The 21,261-nt window shown below is 47.0% G+C and overlaps 1 protein-coding gene across 1 annotated transcript in view; it reads right to left on the bottom strand.

Moving 5' to 3' along the window:
* The window catches only part of IL13RA1 (interleukin 13 receptor subunit alpha 1), a 55,001-nt gene extending 33,953 nt beyond the window's left edge, over positions 1–21,048 (bottom strand). The window contains exons 1-4 of the mRNA XM_059156866.1: positions 20,728–21,048; positions 14,473–14,612; positions 7,211–7,349; positions 4,836–4,956 (exon numbers count right to left, since the gene is read on the bottom strand). Coding sequence (XP_059012849.1) covers positions 4,836–4,956; positions 7,211–7,349; positions 14,473–14,612; positions 20,728–20,809 — 482 coding nt within the window. The 5' untranslated portion in view covers positions 20,810–21,048. The remainder of the gene's footprint in view (positions 1–4,835; positions 4,957–7,210; positions 7,350–14,472; positions 14,613–20,727) is intronic.
* Positions 21,049–21,261: the final 213 nt, after the last annotated feature.

Raw genomic sequence — 21,261 nt, 5'->3', positions numbered from 1 at the left:
TCATTGCCCTGGGACTTCAAAGTGACTCCAGTTTCTAAGTGGGACACAGTCTCTGGCAGTTCGTTTGACATGATTTAAACTGGTACCTAAACCTAAACCAGTTCCCAGTGCTTGATAATGAATGAGCCAAGCACCTGCCTTTCTTTTGTGTTTTGATTGGAAAGGATCTCTCTAGGGGAGTCAGGAGTAGAGGAGGTAAGGACAAGCTGCTAATTCTTCCAAGTCGGGGAAGAAGCCACCAATGCGTACCGGCGGCATCTGCAAGCTAGTGGGGATGAATTAAAAAAAAAAAAAAAACCATAGCTCTCATGCACTGATTGCTTACTCTGTATGTGTTAGCAGCTGGCATAGCTCCAACCACTGTTCACCCAATAACGGCCCTTACAACAACCTTAAGAGACAGCACTAATATCACTACGCCCATTTAACGAATAATCTGTTAACAGAAGAAGCTGCAGGGTGCTGAGGGCAGAAGACTATAAAATCTGAAACTAGCACCATCCGAGGAGATTTTCTGGGATTACAGACCGTTTGCTATCTGTGCTGTCCAAGGCAAGAGCCACTAGCCATGCGTGAAGGGGACTAGTAAGACCGTGCAATCGAAGTCTGCATTTGACTTAAGTTTAATTAATTTGAATTCATATATGAGTCATCACACGGGATTCATGGCTTCCGTATTGGACAGCACAGGTCGTATATGCTACAGAAAGAGTCCACGCTGATGACCGATGCTGGGAACACGCAGGACAAGCAGTGGTGTCCCTGACACCCACCCCCTGCGGCACCAGTGAACCACTCTCTTGCGATGGCTTCGTGAGCCACCTCCCACGGCTGCCAGTCATACCCACACAGAGGCATCATCTGAGGGCTGACAGCCAGCCCGAGCCTCATCTGCTCTCAGCTTTGGCAAGAGGCTGCATCGGCCCAGAGGAAGAGGGCTATTTCAACCCAGAGGAAAAAGAATTCTTGTTCCAATTGGTGGGTCCAATTCTTTAATAATTTACTCACCCAGAGGAGGCAGGTTTCGCAATTGGCACTAAGACTTGTTTTGTGCTAGTGCGTGCCTCAAGGCACCTCCCTGTCTTTGGCACAGACGAACTCCAAGGACAGGGCCAGTGCTCCCCTCCAGCACCACCCCGACTCCTGAACGGGCGGCCATGTACTGAGGGACGGTTTCCCTGCTTTTCCTTCTTTCCCCTGCTCCTTGTGCAAACACAGACTCTAAAGGTTTTTCCCTGTGATTTTACCAACAACAATCCAGGGAAAGCAAGAGGAGCTGACAGCATTATGCTCCCAACTTCTAAAAAATCGTAAGAGCCTGTACTGACAGCTCTCCCCGACCTCATCAGAGCCAGGCTACTCCTTTTAAGGCTTAGTTCTCTGGCCCCTTCACTAGCAATTCTTCAGGGGAGTCCAACTGACTCGGTCCTTCTCTCTTTCTACTCCTGGACCATAACGCTCCTGAGCTGCTAACCCCTACTAAGTCCTCATGCTAATCCCTAATGTTCTCTAAGCTCTGGATCCTACAGCGCATTTCAACGTTACTTCTGGAGCCCCTGTCATGTGTCAGGCGCCAAGGGTAACAAGACACAGCCTCTGCTCTCAAGGGAGATGGCAGCCCGGGGAGGGCCACCGCTGAGGGAACAGGAAGTGACAACGCAACGTGCTGTGTACTATGACACAGGAACGTGCAAGGTACGTGGGACATGATGGTCCAGCGTGCATCAAGATTTGAGAAATAAAGGCAGGCATTCTGGGAGGGAAGTGATGTCTGAGCTGAGATGCGGACAAAGCAGAGGCATGCAGGCGACAGGACGAGGCCTGCGCTGCGAGGGGACGTGGCATGCTGCCACCGTTCCACTGAAGCATCTGTAGGGCCTGTTTAAGGAACTGAAAGGCGCTGGGCGTGGGCTGGACGGTAGGATGACGGAGGGTGGAGGAACCTAGCAGGAGGAGGGGGGGGCTGGGGGGCCGGACGGGGAGGAAGGAGCCAGGTCAGAAAGGGCTTTTGTCCGTAGTGCTGAGGAGTTTGGACCTTATCCCAAAGCCACTGGGGAGCCACTGCAGGACTTTAATGAAAAGAGAAACAATTACCACAAGTAGACAAGTGAAACTATAAAACCTCAAATGAGAATTGTTTATCTTGGGGGAAAAAACAGCCCTGGAGATGGAACCACACACAGTCTCCATGCTGGCGGGCCTCCCAGGTGGACTTGGTAGGGAGCGCCCCGTGAAGCAAGGGAGGAGGGTGGGTGCGAAGCCTGCAGGGCCCTGGCCAGTCGGTCCTGAGACTCTGGGATCCACAGAGTGCTTTGAGACACCCAAAATACGGCTCATCACGTCATCGGGCAAAATGGACATTCCAGGAGCCAAGGCCATGTTTATCCTCTAGTTTCGGAAGTCCGGCACATGGCCCTCTGCACCCCACTCTCTCAGAGGTAGTCTGAAGGAAGGGCAGAAGGAGGGTCAAGACCATGTGGAGAGTGCACTGCCGATGCAAGCTCTCCCGCTTCCGCAGCCTGGTATCACATGCCCCTTCCTCAGCGTTCTTCCCAGCGCCTGCGCTCAGGGAACCCGTGTGTGCAGTCCACCCCCTTCATCCAAGCCTCCCAGCTGTGTCCTGCCACCACCACCACACCCCCAAGCTCCACCTAGCTTCTAAAGAGAGTTTGTGCTTCTGCTTGCCATCATACACTGTTATTTTTATACAGATAACTGTTGGGTGTGGTCTCTCCCCCTCTATGTTTGAAACTGTATGAGCAAAGAACCATGTCTCTTAGCTCTGCTGCCTATTCAGTGCTTTACCCGCAATGTGTGCCAAATAAAATCTCACTGAATTGAACTGATTAACCTGGTCCTTCCTTCCTTGCTCTGTGGCTATTAACTCCAGGCTTGAAATGAAAGGAAATGCTTGAAGATTAATTTAGAAATTTAACAAAATTTGTGGATGTGCACATTGATTTCAGATATGTTATTATGTGGGGAGCTAACCTACTTTTTTTTAAATAGTTGTTTTCTTGTCAGTTCCTTAATTTTTTTTTTATTAATGTAGAGTTGACATACAATGTTATATTCATTTCAGGTGCGATGATACCATTTTCCTTTTTTAAAGATAGATACCAATCGCTCATACATTGCTGGTGGGAATATAAAATGGCACAGTCACTCTAGAAAATTGTTTGGCAGTTTTCTATAACACAAAATATGCAATTACCATGTGGCCCAGCAATTGTACTCTCGGGCATTTCTTCCAGAGATATGAAAAGTTATGCTCACTTAAAACCTGCACATGAGTATTTACAGCAGATTTATTCATAGCTGCAAACAATTAGAAACAACCAGGATATCCCTCAATGAATAAATGTTTAAACAAACTGGCACATCCATACCATGGAATAAAAAAAAAAGAAGAAGAGATGAACTACTGATTCAACAACTTGGAGGGACCCCAAGGGTATTACATACAGTTAAAAAAAAAAGTCAGCCTCAAACAGTTATATGCTATGTCTACTCTAGTAACATTCTTGAAATGACAAAAATATAGAGATGGAGAACAGATTAGTAATTGCCAGAGGTCAGAGACTTGGGGGAGGGGAAGGTGGAGGGGGGTGCCGAAGGGAGGAGGGTATGGGCATAAAATAGCAATTCAGGGGATCCTTGTGGTAAGGGAACTATCCTATATTTACACATGTGATAAAATTACGCGGAACTACACACACACATACACATATCATACACACACACGAATGCATGTGACACTGGTGAAATCTGAGTAAGGTGGGTGGACTGGAACCACAGCAACTTTCTGGTTTTGATATCGCCTTCTAGTTATAGGCCATGTTACCTCTGGAAGAACCTGCATGAAGGGTACTCTGGGATCTCCCAGTACATTTTTTGCAAAATCCTGTGGATCTACACTTTCACTTTTTTAAAAATATTTTTTTAGAAGGTAGACACCAAAAGCAGATGCACGTTTCACTGAAGCAAACTGCCCATCTTCTTGGGTTTGTAAAAAGAAGATGCGGTATCTATACACAATGGAATACCACTCGGGCATAAAAAAATGAGCTCTTGCCAATTGCAACACCATGGATGGACCTAGAGGGTATTGTGCTAAGTGAATTAAGGCAGAGAAAGACAAATACCACAGGATTTCACTTCTATGTGGAATCGAAAAAGCAAACACACTCTTAAATACAGAGAACAAACTGGTGGTTGCCAGAGGGGAGGTGGGTGGAGGGCGGGTGAAACAGACAAAGGGCATTAAAAGGCACAAACTTACAGGTATAAAATAAATAAGTCAGGGAGATGAAAAGCACAGCATAGGCAATATAGTCAGTAATATTGTAATAACGTGGTATGGTGACAGGTGACAACTGTACTGAGCCCTGAGTAATGGAAAGAATTGTTGAATCACTATGTCGCATACCTGAAACTAACATACATTGTATGTCAATTTATACCTCAATTAAAAATAATGATAAATAGGGGCATCTGGGTGGCTCAGTTTGGTTAAGCGTCTGACTCTTGGCTTCAGCTCAGGTCATGATCTCGGGGTGGTAAGATCCAGCCCCGAGTTGGGTTCCATGCTCAGCGGGGAGTCTGCTGGAGATTGTCTCTCTCTCTGCCGCCCCTCCCTGTCCCCGCCCCCATGTGTTTGTGCTCTCAATCTCAAAACGAGTAAAGAAAATCTTAAAAACAGAAACAAAAAACAATAAAGCCCCCCAAACCAGGCTGTTCTTTTCTTGGTTTCGGTTTTTAAGTAGGTTGGATCGCAGCATGCCCCAAACCATCATGACCCGTCCCTCCCCCGCACGTCTTCAGCACACACTCACCAGTAGTAGAGGGTATAGTTGGTGTCGGGACTTGCATTCCTCCCAGGGAGCCAAGTACACTTCATGCAGCTCAGGTTATGCCAGACACATTGTAGCTCAGTCACAGCGGACTCCGGATCACCTAGAAGACCCAGCCGAGGATTTAGGATGCTTCTTGCCCTGTCAGACCAACCCACCAAACCCTCTGGGGCACGAGGGATGGTGAGAATGCTTTTCTAGAAAGCCAAAGCCTGATCTCTCACTCCATTTTACCCAGAAGGCACCCAGAATGGGGGGCCTGGGTGGCTCAGTGGGTTAAGCCTCTGCCTTCAGCTCTGGTCATAATCTCAGGGTCCTGGGATCGAGCCCTGCATTGGGCTCTCTGCTCAGCGGGGAGCCTATTTCTCCCTCTCTCTACCTACTTGTGATCTCTCTCTCTATCAGATAAATAAATAAAGGGGTGCCTGGGTGGCTCAGTGGGTTAAGCCTCTGCCTTCGGCTCAGGTCATGATCCCAGGGTCTGGAGACTGGGCCCTACATCTGGCTCTCTGCTCAGCAGGGATCCTGCTTCCTCCTCCTCTCTCTCTCTCTCTGCCTGCCTCTCTGCCTACTTGCGTTCTCTGTCAAATAAATAAATAAATAAATAAATAAATAAATATCTTTTGAAATAAATAAATAAGTAAAAATCTTAAAAAAAAAAAAAAAAGCACCCAGGATGGAGAAAACCCAAACCTAACTTGTTATAATTTTTCCTTCTCATCTCCAGATCCCAAGAAAATATCTTTTCTATCATTGAGGGACCCTAACTTTGTATTCCTAACTGGAAAGAGCGTTTCAAGGTCAAATCCTATTTCCATGGCAGGAAACGAGTACGGCATTCCTAAATGAATGTGGAAACACAAGCAACCCATACCTCTACTTGTCTTTAAAGAAAACAAGTCTACCCCTGGGGACAAAAATATATGTTTATAAAAAATAAAAAAGTAAAAAAAAAAAAAATAGAAAAAAAAAACAAGTCTACTGAGTTAGAATTTACCTTCCTGTCTTTTGACCGATACTAACACAGCTTGTTTTAAAGACAAAACATTCCTCCTGAAGCAATCTGAGGGGAAGTGAGCATTAATATAACTCCTGGTAGCCGCTGACTGTGTGGTAGGCCTTTGGGAGCTGTATAATCGTTATCATCTGAAGTCTCTACTGTTATAACGCCTTCTGAGTTAAGGCATCATGTTGGGATTCAGGAAGGGGTATTGTCCAGAGACATCCTCAACCATTTTACTGTTGTACTACAAGTTAGGCTTTTCAGATTATTTATTAAATTTCTAAAGAAATGAGAGTAGGGGAGGTAAGTTGTTTTAAACCAGGCTCCCAGCCTCATGGCAACACTGAATTCTATAATTTTACAAACAAGACTTCATATACTTTTGATCTGTGCAACGCAGGTAGGGGGAAGGGCCTGGAGAACAGGCCACATAGTGCTGAGGTTTGGAATTGGGAGATGGGACCCCTCCAAACACGGAGTGAACTGGAATTCATAGATGAGATGTACCCAGCATTTACTCTTTGCCAGGTGCTATTCTAAGCACCTCACACATACTGACTTCCGTAATCCTTTCAACAGTCCCGGGAGGCAGGAACTATCATCAACCCCATTTTATAGATGAGGAAAGTGAAGTGGGTAAGGGCTAAGTCATCTGCTAAAGGTCACGCAGCTGTTCACTGGCAGAGCTGAGACTCTTGGACATCTGGGCTCCAGGAGTCCTGCCCTTCACCAGGATAAGCTCTTCCCGGCAAGCAGCCCAAGTGCTAGAAGGAACTAGGTGTCAGGCGGGAAGGAGGGGGGCAATGAAATGACTAACCTGACCATGTGAAAGCTTTCCCTAGGGCTTGTCCTGAACTGGAGCTAGGCCAGCAAGCCCATTTTCCTTTTATAACATCTTTCCCCAACTATATCTTGCATATCAAGCTAATCTTTCTATCAAATGAGGAAGATAATACTTTGGGTTTCTTTAAGGCACTGGACCTGTAATCTGAAAGCCTAGAGCAACCTACTTGGTTCCCTTCTTCCTCATGAAATGGATCAGGGTGATAATCCATGCCTTGTTCACTTCACAAGATAAGTTTCTGAGGCTCAACTTAGGGGAGGGTGTATATGTGTGTATATTACATGCCAAATTATTACATGCTATAGAACTCTGAGGCACAGTTATTCAAGCCCTGAGCACCTCGAAGGCAGGGACGTCCTTGTATTTATCACCTAATATACACGTGCCTAGAACTAATCAGACCCAGCAAATATTTGAAAACTGAATGAATTAACAAACACTGAACATAAACACATGGATAATTTGCCTTTATCCCCCAAAGTACCAACAAACAGTGCTTTTGGTTGTTACCTTCCGGGGGCGGGGTGCACTTCTCCACCAAAATGCTAGGATTGTCACTTTCACTGGTGCTGCACTGGGACCCCACTTGCAGACAAATCCTCTCGTTCAGGGGTACTTCTTTGGAACGATGGGTTTCAGGAGCAATTTTCTAAGGTTAGGAAATTGTAAAAAGGCATTGCTCTAGCAAACATACAGCAATACAGGTAGGTAATAAAACATCAGCATGTTCAAATGTGTTTTAAAAAAGAAAAAAAGGAAGGTTATCAGATGGCAATGGTCAGTGACTATCAACCCACGGTGATTTTGCTCTCTCCGCTCCCCCCATCCTGGGGAACATGCTGGGCTGTCACAACTTAGGAAGGCACTGCCATTGGCCTATAGTACATAGAGGCCAAGGATGCTGCTGAACATGGCTCGGTGCCCAGGACAGCTTTGCCTCCCCCCACAGCAAAGAATCATCTTGCACCAAATGTCAGTGGTACCACCATTGAGAAACCCCAGGAGAGAGAAAAGACAAATTCCCACAGTTTAAATGTATAAACCTCATGACATTTGCCTATAAACCTACCATGCTCACACATCAACTGTCTAAAATGTTAAAGGTAACACAATAAGATTATCAAAACTCAATTCCTAGGGGTGCCTGGGTGGCGCAGTCAGTTAAGTGTCCAGCTCTTGGTTTCGGCTCAGGTTGTGATCTTAGGGTCATGAGATTGAGCCTGGAATTGGGCTCTGCGCTCAGCACAGAGCCTGCTTGGGTTTCTCTCTCCCTCTCTCTTTGCCCATCCTCCCTACGCTCCCTCTCTCTAAAAATGAATAAATAAATATTTTTTTAAAAATTCACTTCCTAACTAGATGCAGTATATTATCAAGATCAAGATACAAACTCTTTAAGAATCCAGTAATCCTGGGGTGCCTGGGTGGCTCAGTGGGTTAAAGCCTCTGCCTTCGGCTCAGGTCATGATCCCAGGGTCCTGGAATCGAGCCCCACATCAGGCTCTCTGCTCAGCAGGGAGCCTGCTTCCCTTCCTCTCTCTCTGCCTGCCTCTCTGTCTACTTATGATCTCTGTCTGTCAAATAAATAAGTAAAATCTTTAAAAAAAAAAAAAAGAAAGAAAGAAAGAAAGAAAAAGAAATGAAAAGGGTTAGAAAAATTAAAAAAAAAAAAAAAAGAAACCAGTAATCCTGGTCACCTGTGACGACAGAAAGGAAAGGAGGGCCTGAGGGACTAAAGAGAGAGTTTTCATTAAACATCTTTCTGTACCGTTTGACCCTTCTGACTCTCTCGCACAAGCATAGAGATTTCAAGAGATGCTACACGCACTGAGCACACCACACCCTTACTCTGTAAAGTAGATGCGCTTGTGGAGCTACAGAAAGCGGACTTTTAGAGAGCATACAGATGTAAGTCACAAATCTGGGCATTACGATTCAGAATAATGAGATTAGAGGGCTGTTAAGGAAATTAACATCTCCCAATCTGAAAAGAGTTGGAATAATTAAGAATGAAGCTGCTTTTAATCAGAGCTCCAAGGAGCTTCCTGTTTTGCAATGGTTTCTGACTCAAGTTGGAGACAGCATTTCCTTTTAGATACGTGCTGATGGGCTTGAAGTGGAAAATTTGTCAAATTTACTTCTATCTGCCCCCTAAGGAGCTACTCAGCCATTTCCCTCGCCTGCAGCCAGCCAGCATGAGGGCCGCTGTGACATACCCCCAAACCCAAGAAGTAAGGGTGCCCTCAGACAGACAGCTAGCAGACCAACAACTAATCAATCATAACAAAGATACACACAAAAATCAAGTTAGAGAAACTGAATAGCTCGTAGGCCCAAGCAAGACCGCACTCTGAAAAGGGAGCCAGCCGGTCAGCCCTGAAGAAAAGACAAAGAAGGGTATGTATGTAAGCAAACTTCTGGCAGGGAGAAAAGAGGAGGATTTGGCCCCATGGACACTGAATACTTCTGTCCCGGCAAAGCTATGCCTACCTTCAGTGAGACCTCTAGCTACTCTTAGCCAAGTACATTTTCACAACTAATTTCTGATTCCTTCACAGGAAACCTACTTATCGTCTGGTTTTCTACATAGTTGCTGCCTACAGGGAAGGAACACACCAGTTATGCCAACAGAAAGCTTTCTAGAATGTTTTTTCACCGTGATCGTTCTTGTGCCAAATTAAGGAATTGGCCCTTGAGAGATGAATGTGTGCTGGGGAAATGGGGGTTCTCAGCCTGTGAAAGCGAAGGCCAGCCCCAGGATCACGGTAACGGTGGCATGAAAGTTCCAAGTGCAATATTTCACCAAGATCACAATTTTACCAAGCCCGAGTCCTATATACCTCAAAAGGAGCCACCCTGACTCAAGGATCCTCGATAATTCCTGTTTGGAAGATAATTCCTGTCTGTCTTTTGAATAAACCAGGTGGAACATGTATGGTTAAATGCCATAAATCAGAATCATCATGGGAAAAACCCCAGTTCTCTTAGTATATTAGATATTGTTCCAGTGAGAAGGCTGAGGAATTTTATTAAGCAAAGATTTTTATTATAATTGAATTTTTTAAGTTAAAAAATACTTATGTACTTAATCTGAACCTTGTCCTTGAGGGCATATAAATAACAACTCAGGAAAGAGTTCATAGGGAGAAAAACAAAGTAATTTTTAAAAATCTCTTTCAGGGGCGCCTGGGTGGCTGAGTTGGTTAAGCCTCTGCCTTCGGCTCAGGTCATGATCTCAGAGTCCTGGGATGGAGCCCCACATTGGGCTCCCTGCTCAGCGGGGAGCCTGCTTCTCCCTCTGCCTTTGCCACTCCCCCTGCTTGTGCTCTCTCTCTCTCTCAAATAAATAAAAATCTTTAAAAAAACAAAAAACTCTTTCAAAGTTTAAGGTAAACAATATTAAGTTGGCATGAAAAAACTAGAAACCCCAGTTGTCAATGATCACCAAGGGTAGCACATCTCTATCAGACAAGAAACTAAATCCCTCCCCTCGGATCCCAACGAAGTTGCATGGACAGCTCCCACGTGACTTTCGTGACTTTCGTAGGCGGTGACTCACTCCCCTGGTAGCTGCTGTAGGACGACATTCCGCTCCACCCCTTGGGGAATCTGGGCTTATTTGAAAATTTATCAAAAACCAAAGCCAGTGTCCTGAACTGGACCCTCCCCTCAGGAACAATGTGCATTTGGCAGGATCACACCTTTCCCAATTCCAGATTCCTTTCTCAGTAGAAAAAGAGCGTGGGCCTCAGTTTCTGCCCCTCTGGATGCCTGGATGGAACAACAGCTTTGTAATTTATTCACCTAGTGAGACTTGCTATCTCTGGGTGATGAAAGAGATCTAATCTGACGCCAAAGCACATAAATCAACATTCTTTTAACAACACCAAGCCGAGAAAACAAAAACAAAAACAAAACTTGATGCCAGATCCTCCTTCTACTTGCCAGATTGGGAAACTAGTAGATACTGCTAAAACAATGGTGGAGGGCAGCCACTTAAAACTGAACCTGTATTCTCAGAAAAATCATCTGTGAATCCCCAGCTCCTATGTTAATGATCCTTCAGTCTAAAGACTGAAAACAACCTCAAGGGTTTATCTCACTTAGCAACTTACGATCTTTAGACAGTCACCAAAGCCCCCCAACATGTACAAACTATGCCAAAGCTGCTCCTTCAACATGCTTCAAAGGGCATATGCACCCCAGTTTTGTCTGACAATGCTAATGCTTTGTCTGAAGGATGGAGAGGGGAGATGGAGATCACTCCTGCCGTTCACTGTCAGCCTCAGGGTTATAAACTTCAAAAGGCTGGCCAGGAAATCTCCCATCCCCGCTTACAAGGGATAATCCATGTTCACCAGGAGGGCAGCAGCGATGGCCATTACCGCAGCCATCAACACCGTCACATGGCTGGAATATAAAGGAGCAGGCCTTAGGCAGAGGTCACCCTTTGTGGTCTCCATCTGGTCTCTTCAGCGGCAAAACGGAAGGTAATATTAGGTTGAACCATATGACCTAAAGAAGCAACAATTTCATGTGATTAGGTCATATGGTTCAACCTAACAATAATAATAATTTTAAAAGCTGACAGTGACTGAATGTTGATGTGGTGTCAGGTGCATTACGAACACCATCTCCTTGAACACATGCACCACTCACACAACGTAGGTCCTACCCCAGCATTTCACAAACAAGGAAATGAAGGCTCAGAGAGGTTAAGTGACTTGCTCAAGGTCACACACCTCCGAAAGGGGAAGAGACAAGTGTTCAAACCCAATGCTGTCTAATTCCATTGCCTCCTAAAGTCACTTTCAACTCTAAATGTCTGTGTCTACACTGCGGAATGAGCCCCATTTCTAGGCTAGACCACCACCATGTCTCCCCGATCGATCCTCAGGTATGTACAGCTGGCTAGTGAATATGGACCTGTTAGGAAACAAAGGTGACCTCTCCTCAGTTTCAACGAGATACTTAGGCGAAGCACTTAAAGGTCTTTCCTGGAATTTCTCAAGGCTGAACTAGGAAAGTTGCCACCAAGAATCCAAATGCCTACAGCCCCTCCCTCTTTAGGAATAAGAGGAAGCCAACAGTTTAAAAAGGGGAACTCAACTCCTGAAAGTATTACAGTCTTCTGCACTGAGAGCATCTCTTTTTTCTTGTTTGTTTGCTTTCATTTTTTTTAAAAGATCTTATTTACTTCTTTGACAGAGAAAGGGAGAGAGATCACAAGTAGGCAGAGAGGGGGGAAGCAGGCTCCCTGCTGAGCAGACAGCCCAACTCGGGACTCGATCCCAGGACCCTGAGATCATGACCTGAGCCAAAAGCAGAGGCTTTAACCCACTGAGCCACCCAGGCGCCCATTTGCTTTTTTTTAATTGAAGTATAGTTGACCAATAACGTGATAGTCATTTCCAGTGTACAACATAGTGATTCCACATTTACATACCTTATTCAGTGATCCCCACAGTAAGTCTAGTTACCATCTGTCACCACACAGTTATTATGAAATTATTGGCTATATTCCCTATGCTGCACTTTTCATCTCCATGACTTAAAATTTATTTTAAAACTGAAAGTCTATATGACTTAATTCCCTTCACGTACTTCACCCATTCCCCCCCAATCCCCAGCAACCATCAGTTTGTTCTCCATATCTATGAATCTGTTTCTGTTTGATTTTGTTTGTTTATTTTTTTGACTCCACAAGAGTGCAATCATATGGTATTTGTCTCTGGTTCCATCCACGGTGTCACAAGTGGTCACATTTCATTCTTTTTTAAGGTTGAGTAATTATATATATACCACAACTTCTTTATCCATTCATCTATCAATGGACACTTAGATCATTGCTTCTAACCCTTAGCTATTACAAATTGGCCATTGTAAATGATGCTGCAATAAATATAGGGCTTCATGTATCTTTTTGAATGAGTGTTTTCATTTTCTTCAGGTATATACCCAGAAGTGGAATTGCTAGATCATAAGGCAGTTCTATTTTTAATTTTTTAAGGAACCTCCATTATTGTTTTCCATAGTGGCTATACCAATTTACATTCCCAACAATAGTGCAAGAGGGTTCCCTTGTCTCCACATCCTTGCCAACACTTAAGATTTTGTTATTAAATAATCTCTATAGCCAATGTGGGGCTCAAACTTACAACCCCGAGATCAAGACTTGCATACTCCACTGACTGAGCCAGCCAGATGCCCTGATATTTCTCGTCTTTTTAATACTAGCCATCCTGACCTAGTAGATACTGCTAGGTGATTTGTCTAATTGTGGTTTTGATTTGTATTTCCCCAACGGTGAGTGATATTAAGCATCTTTTCACATGTCTGTTGGCCATCTGTACGCCTTCTCTGGAAAAAAGTCTATTTGGGTTTAGAGAACCTCCTTTAAAATGCAAATACTTCTGGGGCACCTGGGTGGCTCGGTTGGTTAAACAGCTGACTCTTGATTTTGGCTCAGGTCATGATCTTAGGGTCCTGGGATTGAGGCCCCTGTTTGTCCATGCTCACTGGGGAGTCTGCTTGAGGATTCTCTCTCCCTCTCCCTGTGAGCATCCCCACTGCACTCTCTCTATAAAATAAATAAATAAATCTTTACAAAAATAAATAAAATGCAAATACTTCTAAGTAGCCTCAGTTCTTCATCAGTGAACACCTGAGCTATAATGAGCGCTTCAGCAGGAAAGGGGCACGAATGGCAGATTAGCAAGTTTCCCTCCAAAGGAAGAACTTTTTCCATCCTCAATTTATTAAGCTTTCACATATGTTATTTGTCATGTCCCAGGAAGCCAGGGAAGTGAGTACAGCCATACTTTACACAGCAGGAAACTGAGGCTCAGAGAGGTTAGGTAATTTGCCCAGGCCAAACAGACAGCTGAGTGGTCCACCAACTAGAACCCAGTTCTGACTCTCCGTGCCACCGAGGTGCATGAACCTGATTCACGGAGCCAAAGCCCTGTCACTAATATCAACTTCTCATTCAGCCTCCTCATGATTCTGGACAAATTCAACCCCAAATGTCCCTAACCTCCCCCCTCACTGAAAGAAGGCATAAAGATATAAAACAGTTTTGGACAGATGATCTGATGCTTTGAAGAAACTGTCGAAGAGAAGGGGATGCAAGCTGATTAGGCCTGAGTGAAAATTCCGTTGAATAAGACTATCATCAAGAATCTACCAAAAAAAAAAAAAAAAAAGAATCTGAAATGATCCAATCCTGTTAACAAAAATTCACTTGCGCCAGCTGTCCACATCTAAGTGGGAAGGCTGAACGTTCCCCTCATTTTTCGTTGGGCATCGGGAAACCTAGTCAGCCCTATCTGCCCCGGACGTCTTACTTTCTCACTTGCCATGTGGCCATTCACTCCGTGTTCGCATGGTTCTTGCATATCTGTGTGCACGTCGTTAGCAAGACAGTGAACACATGGTCTGCATACAAGGCGACAGGCAGGAACACGGGAACACATTTTCACATAATTGTTTGTTGAGTGCCTAGTGGATAAAAGATATCTGGCATTTCCTAACAAAGTAATCTCATTGCATTTGATTATCAGATAATGAGCAAATATTTTCAAATGTTCAAATGCTCAGCTTTTTTTTTTTTTTTTTAACAACAATCTTTTCATAGTCATTTTCCCAGGTAAAATTGGGACACGACCCAAAACAAAATTCCCACTTTGAAGTAAGATTAGAATTCCGTTTATTCTTGGCTCCAGTTCATAGTGTTCACTTTACCTCATCAGTACAATACGTTCTAGAACACTCACCTTATCCTGCTTGTTGTCAAAGTGACTAAAATACCGTAAGGTGCAATTTGGGCTGGCTCCTTCAGGAGGATCCCATGTCCATATGACCGTGCAGAGGTTTTCAACAGAAACACTCAAATTCGTCACAGGTGGCTGGGTTTCTGCTCAAATCAAGCACAAGAAATAAATTTATCAACATCAGCCAGCGTTTTCAGTAGGCCATGAAAGCCATTCCTCCCAGTCCTGGATGACAAGAAGAATAAAACTAACAACAGCCTAGAATTTATTGAGCCAGGCACCGTTCTAAGTACTCTCCCCACTAATCCACTGGCTCGTCACAACCGTCACAACTCGTCACAACTATCAGCTCATCTTAAAGATGACGTGACCGAGGACAAGAACACTGAGTCACTTGCCCCATGTCCCATAGCTCATAAACGGCAGAGCCAGGATACATACCCAGAAAGTGCCTCCAAGGCCACATTTTTTTTTTAAGATTTTTTTTTTGTATTTGACAGGGAGACACAGTGAGAGAGGGAACACAAGTAGGGGAAGTAGGAAAAGAAGCAGGCTTCCCGATGAGCAGGGAGCCCACTGCGGGGTTTGATCCCAGGACCCTGGGATCATGACCCTAGCCGAAGGCAGACGTGCAACAACTGAGCCACCCAGGCACCCCCCCCAAGGCCGCATTCTTAACTACCTGCTGGAGTGTGGACAAAGGGAAGAGTATGGTCTTAAATTTCCCTTTCCCTCCTGCAGGAGTTTGGGGTTCCTTATGCCTGGGATCGACACCTCACTCGACACAGCCACTTCAATCTCCGCAGCTCCGCGGGCGAGTTCAAGCAGCACATCTTTCATCATGCTTGCTAACATGACCTGGCTAACTGTTGTTATAACTTTTCCGAAGAAGTACTGAGGAAGATTGAATAGTTCTTGTTGCTCCCCTGAGGTCTGACACTACACAGCTGGGACTGTAGCTTTGACTAATCTGAAGAGGGAAGAGAGAGGAGGAGAAACTGAACCAGTGTCTTAAAAATGTGTTTCATTTGGAGAAAACCCACCACTGCCTCTACCAAAATATTTAGTGACCCTATTATTTTGGACCAGCTCTATCATCAGTGAAAGGAGTTTTAATGCTTGCCAAAAACAGGGAAAGGCACAGAGCAGGGGTTGGTGGAATGAAACATCATTTCAAACTTTGTCGACAGCCCCAGTGACCATAAATACCAGAATCGTCCCCCAGAAACGGGATGAGGACCATACAGGGGCTCTCTGTCCTATCTTGGCAAATTCTCTGTAAATTAAAAATTATTCCAAAATGAAGTTTATTAAATGAGTTAAAAAAGAAAAACCAATCCCTCCAAATAGTCCAATGTTGCAAATGTAATCATTAGGAATTACTTATGGGCCACAGTTGTCTTAATATGTCAACCCACAGAGTTGTATCTTATACTCTGTGCCACTACTCTGGAGGGCACTGGGCCTCTCACATAATCCGTAACTACTTATACCATTATCTTCCTCTTTAACGGGACAAAAAATGCCTTTTGTCCCCAAACAGGAGCCCCAGAGGCATTACATAGTTGGCATTTCCCCAAAGGTCAGTTGTATTCATAGTAGCCTGCAAAGGCCCTGGACTCTCCATACTCATTCCCTCTTTCCCGACTCTTCCCCCATTAGTTTTTCCACAAGGCTGACCAAAGGCCCAACTATGGGGAGGAGCAGAAAATTCCTACTGCGCTGCATCAGAACCCAGCTCTTGTCTGGAAGCCCCCATGGCTCGGGCAACAGGGCTAATGCGAGGATTCGAAGCGATGACTGGTGAGTACAGCTACTCTATTCTGGTCTTTCTAACATCACATGGATGAAACTTTTGAAGACAAATCATTCGTTAACTACAGAGCCCTTAATAAAACCTTTGTGCCGGGGCAGCTGTGTGGCTCAGTCGGCTGAGAGCCAGACTCAGTTTCAGCTCAGGTCGTGATTTCAGGGTCGTGAGATAGAGCCCCTCCCCGTCATGGGCTCCCCGCTCAGCATGGAGTCTGCTGGAGATTCTCTCTCCCTCTCTCTCTGCCCTTCCCTCCCACCCCCTCCCTTTCTCTGTCTCTCTCAAATAAATCTTAAAATAAACAAATAAATACATAAACAATAGAAAAATAAAAACTTTGTTCCTCCTGAAGACTATAATCTACTTTAGCCTTATCAGCCTTATTCTGCACTTTCCAGAAACAGAGTGCAGCAAACTTGCTGATGCTCTACCTTCCCATCCCCACACAAAAATTAAAGCCCTGATTTAAAAAAAATACTACCTATTTACGGTTCACATAAATCACACTTCAATTTTCAAGGCTACTTATAAAATCTACTTTTTAACTTCAGTATTTTGCTAGAACAATGGGCCGCATGATTCCTAATCTCTCCAGTGGGTTTATTTTTCTCCATCTGTTCTGAAGTGTCTTTTAGTTAAATCTTCTAATTGGTTTGCATTTTTAGGCTACTTATGGCTAACTGCCATCTTTTTTTCTGCCTAATGGTTCCTTCCATTTCCCTTGAGATTTTTCTACTTCTTATACTTTAAAATACACTCACACACAAGCGCGCGCACAGACACACACATCCGGAAAGTTAAAATATAGTCTCCAAAGTTTAGATATATATGAATACATGTGTATATATGTATGACACACTGAGATATGTATATATATAAGTGGTGACTGTACTTCTAAAGATCTCTGACAGTTCCTCATGTGTGAGACATAATATAATCTCAGTACAGTGCAGGACTAAGAGCATGGACCCTGGAGCCCGACAGCCCGAGTTCCTGTCCCAGCTCTGCTACATAGTAGGTGGCAAGTTACTTAACCTCCTCCCTCTGCTCTAGTTTCCTTAGGTACAACACAAGCATGAAAATAATAACCCATCAGAAAAGGGTCATCGTGAGGATGAAACGAGTCAATACAGATAAAATGCTCCAAACAGTGCCGGGGCCAGAGCGAGTGCTATGTCAATGTTAGCTATCTACTTTCTTTTTGAAGAAACAAAACAGCTCTCAACAGTTGCTTTGGTTGTCTGTGAAATGGACCCGTCTGTGGGACAGAACAAGTCAGACATCGAATTTCAACTACTTCTTAAAGGTTGAGCATTGCCTTCAGAAAGGGGAATGGGCAGGCGGGAGGGACTCAAGTGGGTCACCCCTCCCCATGCCCACCCCCCCGGACTCAACTTCAGCCCTCGAGTGAGTCTGTACAGTTACCTAGCACAGCACCCCATTCTACTTAGGACACAGACCGTGCTCTTTCTAATAAGGCGTGTTGCTTAGCGATTCGTTTTTGCTCTCTCCTATTCCATCCCAGGAGCTGGCAGAGGCATGCCTATTCCCGGAAAAGTTAAGGAAATCACAGTCATATATGAGTCACCACCTCCTTCCCTTACATCTAGTCAGTCATCAATGTCTATCCCTTTCTTCTTGTAACGACTCTCTTAATCATTCCAACCACACCAGAGTGCTCTGCTGGGCCCCGTGAAGCAGGCTGACACCAGTTAAATCACAGCCCTGGACAGGAGGTACTCACAACACATCTGTCTAGGGGACATCTTCAACCCCAGAGCCCCGTGTAGCTTTATACTCCAGCGGTTCCTGTCACCCGGGTGAGTCTCCATGCTTGCTTCTCCTCTGCTGTCATTTCCCCCACACTGTGCCCCGCTAGGGCCTTCATGGGCAAACGACACTCTTCTGCCTGGACTGACTTTGCCAACGCACCCCCCTGCCCAGTCGGGCTGCTCGTTGCCCACAGAGGGAGCAAGACCCTCTCCCCCACACTCCTGTGTCCAGGCTCCTCCTAGTCTCCCCCACCTAGGAAGAACTTCTCCACCCACTCAGATTCCCCCCATCCTGAAGGTCTAGCTCAAGTTTTTACCACTTCCACGCAACTGCCAGCCCTCACAGCTCTCCCTCTTCTGGATGCCTACAGAGCTTAGGGTTTGGACCACATGCCATGGCAATTATAAAGCGAGTCTCCAATACACAATCAATCACTTCATAACTGATGACCTTATACAACCGTTCAGGGGTCCCAACCAGTCCTGCCCTGCAGCTCTGGGATGTGCTCAGCTCCTCTCCCAGCCAAGGACCCCCCCCTCCCTTCGACAGAGGGAGGCACTGAATACCATGGTAAAGAGTGTGACCTCTGGAGTCACACCACATACCCCACGAGACCTGGAGCAAGGCTCTGAACCTCACCATGCCTCAGCTACCTCATGTACAAAGTGGGGACTCACAGCAGTGCCTACAGCATAGGTTTTGTGTAAAGATGAAATGAAACAACATAAATGGAAAAACTCAGAACACTGCCCTGCACAGAGTATCTTAAACAGTATATAAATGCTAGTTGTGGTTATTAACTCATGGCACCACATGGCCCAGCAGCCTGAAGACACTAAACAAAGCCAGTAACCGAATCATATTTATGAACACCGAGAAGCTTAGAGCTAGGAAGGGCCCTCAGAATTTACGGATCACAAAACTGCCACGTGAGCACAGGGAAATGATCAGCCCAGAGCTCCACAGCTGGGAAATGTCAGAGCATGAAAACTTAAGTCCCATTTTGTTTTGTTTTTCCTTCACCATATCTCCTTGCAAGTCTCTCAGTATTTCTAATGGGAAAAGAGGTTCTATATTCTAAGTTACCAAGTTCGCAATGAACCGCTGAGACAAAATGTGATTAAGTGGGGGTGGCAGGGGATGATCTAGAAGGCCAGCTGTTGTTTCAAGTGTGTGTGTGTGTGTGTGTGTGTGTGTGTCTGTAGGAGGGAAGGTGTTGCTGCAGGACGGTGAAAATCAGGACCCTTAATGAGTGGGGTGACCCTCAACCAGTCCCTTCCTTTCTCTGGACTGAGCTTCCACATATGGTTATAAGACTCCGATCCCCGCCCCCACCTGAACTGGAGGCAGGTGGGGGGGGGCAGCAAGGGTTAGGCTGTACCCTCTAAGGTTCTCCACGAACCCCCAGAGCCTGGCTCAAGGCTAAACAACGCAGACGCTTGAATAATTATTAACTGGAAACCTCAAACCTGCCTGTGGCCTCCACTCTAAATGCCACCTTTCAGTAAAGGCTTCCCGCTTCACCCTATTTATAATGGCAAACCCCTTCTCCGCTTCGTTTTTCTCGATTGTACTTGGCGCCATCTGACATACCTGATATTTTACTTCCCGCCTCCCCCCGCCCCCGGAGGCCTCTGCCAATACCGCAGAAGCCGTACAGGGCAGGGGCTTTGTCTGCGGCACTCACCCCACCCCCCCATCCTCAGCCCCTAGAACACCACCTGGCACAGAGCGGACTGCATTCGTTTTGTTGACTGAATCAATAGAGGGCATCGAGATTGCCCAATCAGCATTTCAACTTGGGTTTCAAAGCACCACGCACTGGTGAAAAGGCAATGGGCAAACTGTGGGTGTTTGTGTCAATATGGTAATAAAAGCTCTCTAATTTGGAGCTGCTATTGTCACCCAACGTGACCAGGCCACTGGAGCAGGGAGCTGTCCGGGAGGAAGTCATTCTACTCTTCCCAGCAGAACTCTGCCCGGTTGATTAATGAAAAGTTGCCGCACAGGGTGAGGGGTACACACGAACCCGCGGGAGTACCCTGGCAACTTTCCTGTAAACCGACAATTATTTCCAAATATAAGGGTCATTAAAGAAACAAGGCGTGCACCCGGATGCTGCTCCGGGTTTCCAAACGGGTTTCTCAAACTCCAGAGGAAGCCGTAACCCTCACGTCCCTTATTCTCTGAGGACGGGGGTCTTCTGGAGCTCCTTTCAACTCCACCCCCGCACTCGACCGGCGGAGTCCTAGGCAAGGAGCCCCGAGGCGATTCCCCGCTTGCCCGGACCTCGGTCGTCGACCCCGCCGCCTCCCGGCCCCCTCATCCCCACCCGGGTGACCGGCCGGGTCTCGGCCCGCCGCCCTCCGACACCGCGGGCAAGCTTCTCTCCCGCGCCTGGACCCCGAACTCCCCGGCTCTTCCCGACGACGCGGGGGAAGTGAGGCGGCGAGTCGTCGTCCCGCTCAGCCACCCGCGACCTGGAAATGCCCCGTCGCTCCCGCCCCCCTCCCTCGAACGGGGCGCCTCAGGCTGCGGTCCCCGAGCACTGAGCGTCGTGAGGTGATCGCCCCCCGCCCCCCAGCGCCCTCCCTCGCCGTAGCACCCCGACCCCTCTCGGCCGCGACCCCAGCCGCCCCCCTCGGTCGCCGTCCCGGGCCCGCGGCCGCACTCACCGGTGGGCGCGGCGCCCCCGCCGTCGCCGCCGGCGCAGAGTAGCAGCGCCCACAGCCCGCAGAGCCGCGCCGGCCGCGCCATGCAGCCCCTCTCGTCGGAGCCCGGCCGGGCTACGAGGCTCGGCAGTCTCCGCCTCCTTCGCTCCCTCTCCCACTTCCCGGCTCCACCGCCCGGGAGACTGGGGGCCGGCGCAGACCGGAAAGGCCGCTCCGCCCACCCGCCGCAGGTAACCCGAGCCGCGAGCCGCGGGCGGAGGGGGCGGGGCGCCCGGGCCCCCGCACCTCCCGCGCCTCGCGCCGCGTCACACCTGGCCCCGCCGCCGCCGCCCCACCGCCCCGAGCCGACCCCTCCGGAGCCCGGGCTCGGCTCTGGCCAGACTGAACTTCCTTGAGCACGTCGCGGCCCAGCCCAGGCGCCCGCGGGTCCCGCCCTTCGCGCGCCCGCGCCAGCCCCGGCCGGCGCCGCCTGTGCGCGCGGACCTGCGGGGCCCGGGTCGCGGGTGGGCTGGGCTTCCCCGCCTCCAACTATCCGCC

Source organism: Mustela lutreola, chromosome X (genome assembly GCF_030435805.1).
Source record: "Mustela lutreola isolate mMusLut2 chromosome X, mMusLut2.pri, whole genome shotgun sequence".
In the NCBI taxonomy this organism is placed as follows: domain Eukaryota; kingdom Metazoa; phylum Chordata; class Mammalia; order Carnivora; family Mustelidae; genus Mustela; species Mustela lutreola.
The sequence above is the reverse complement of the archived record's forward strand: the minus strand, read 5'-3'. Positions and strand labels throughout refer to the sequence as shown.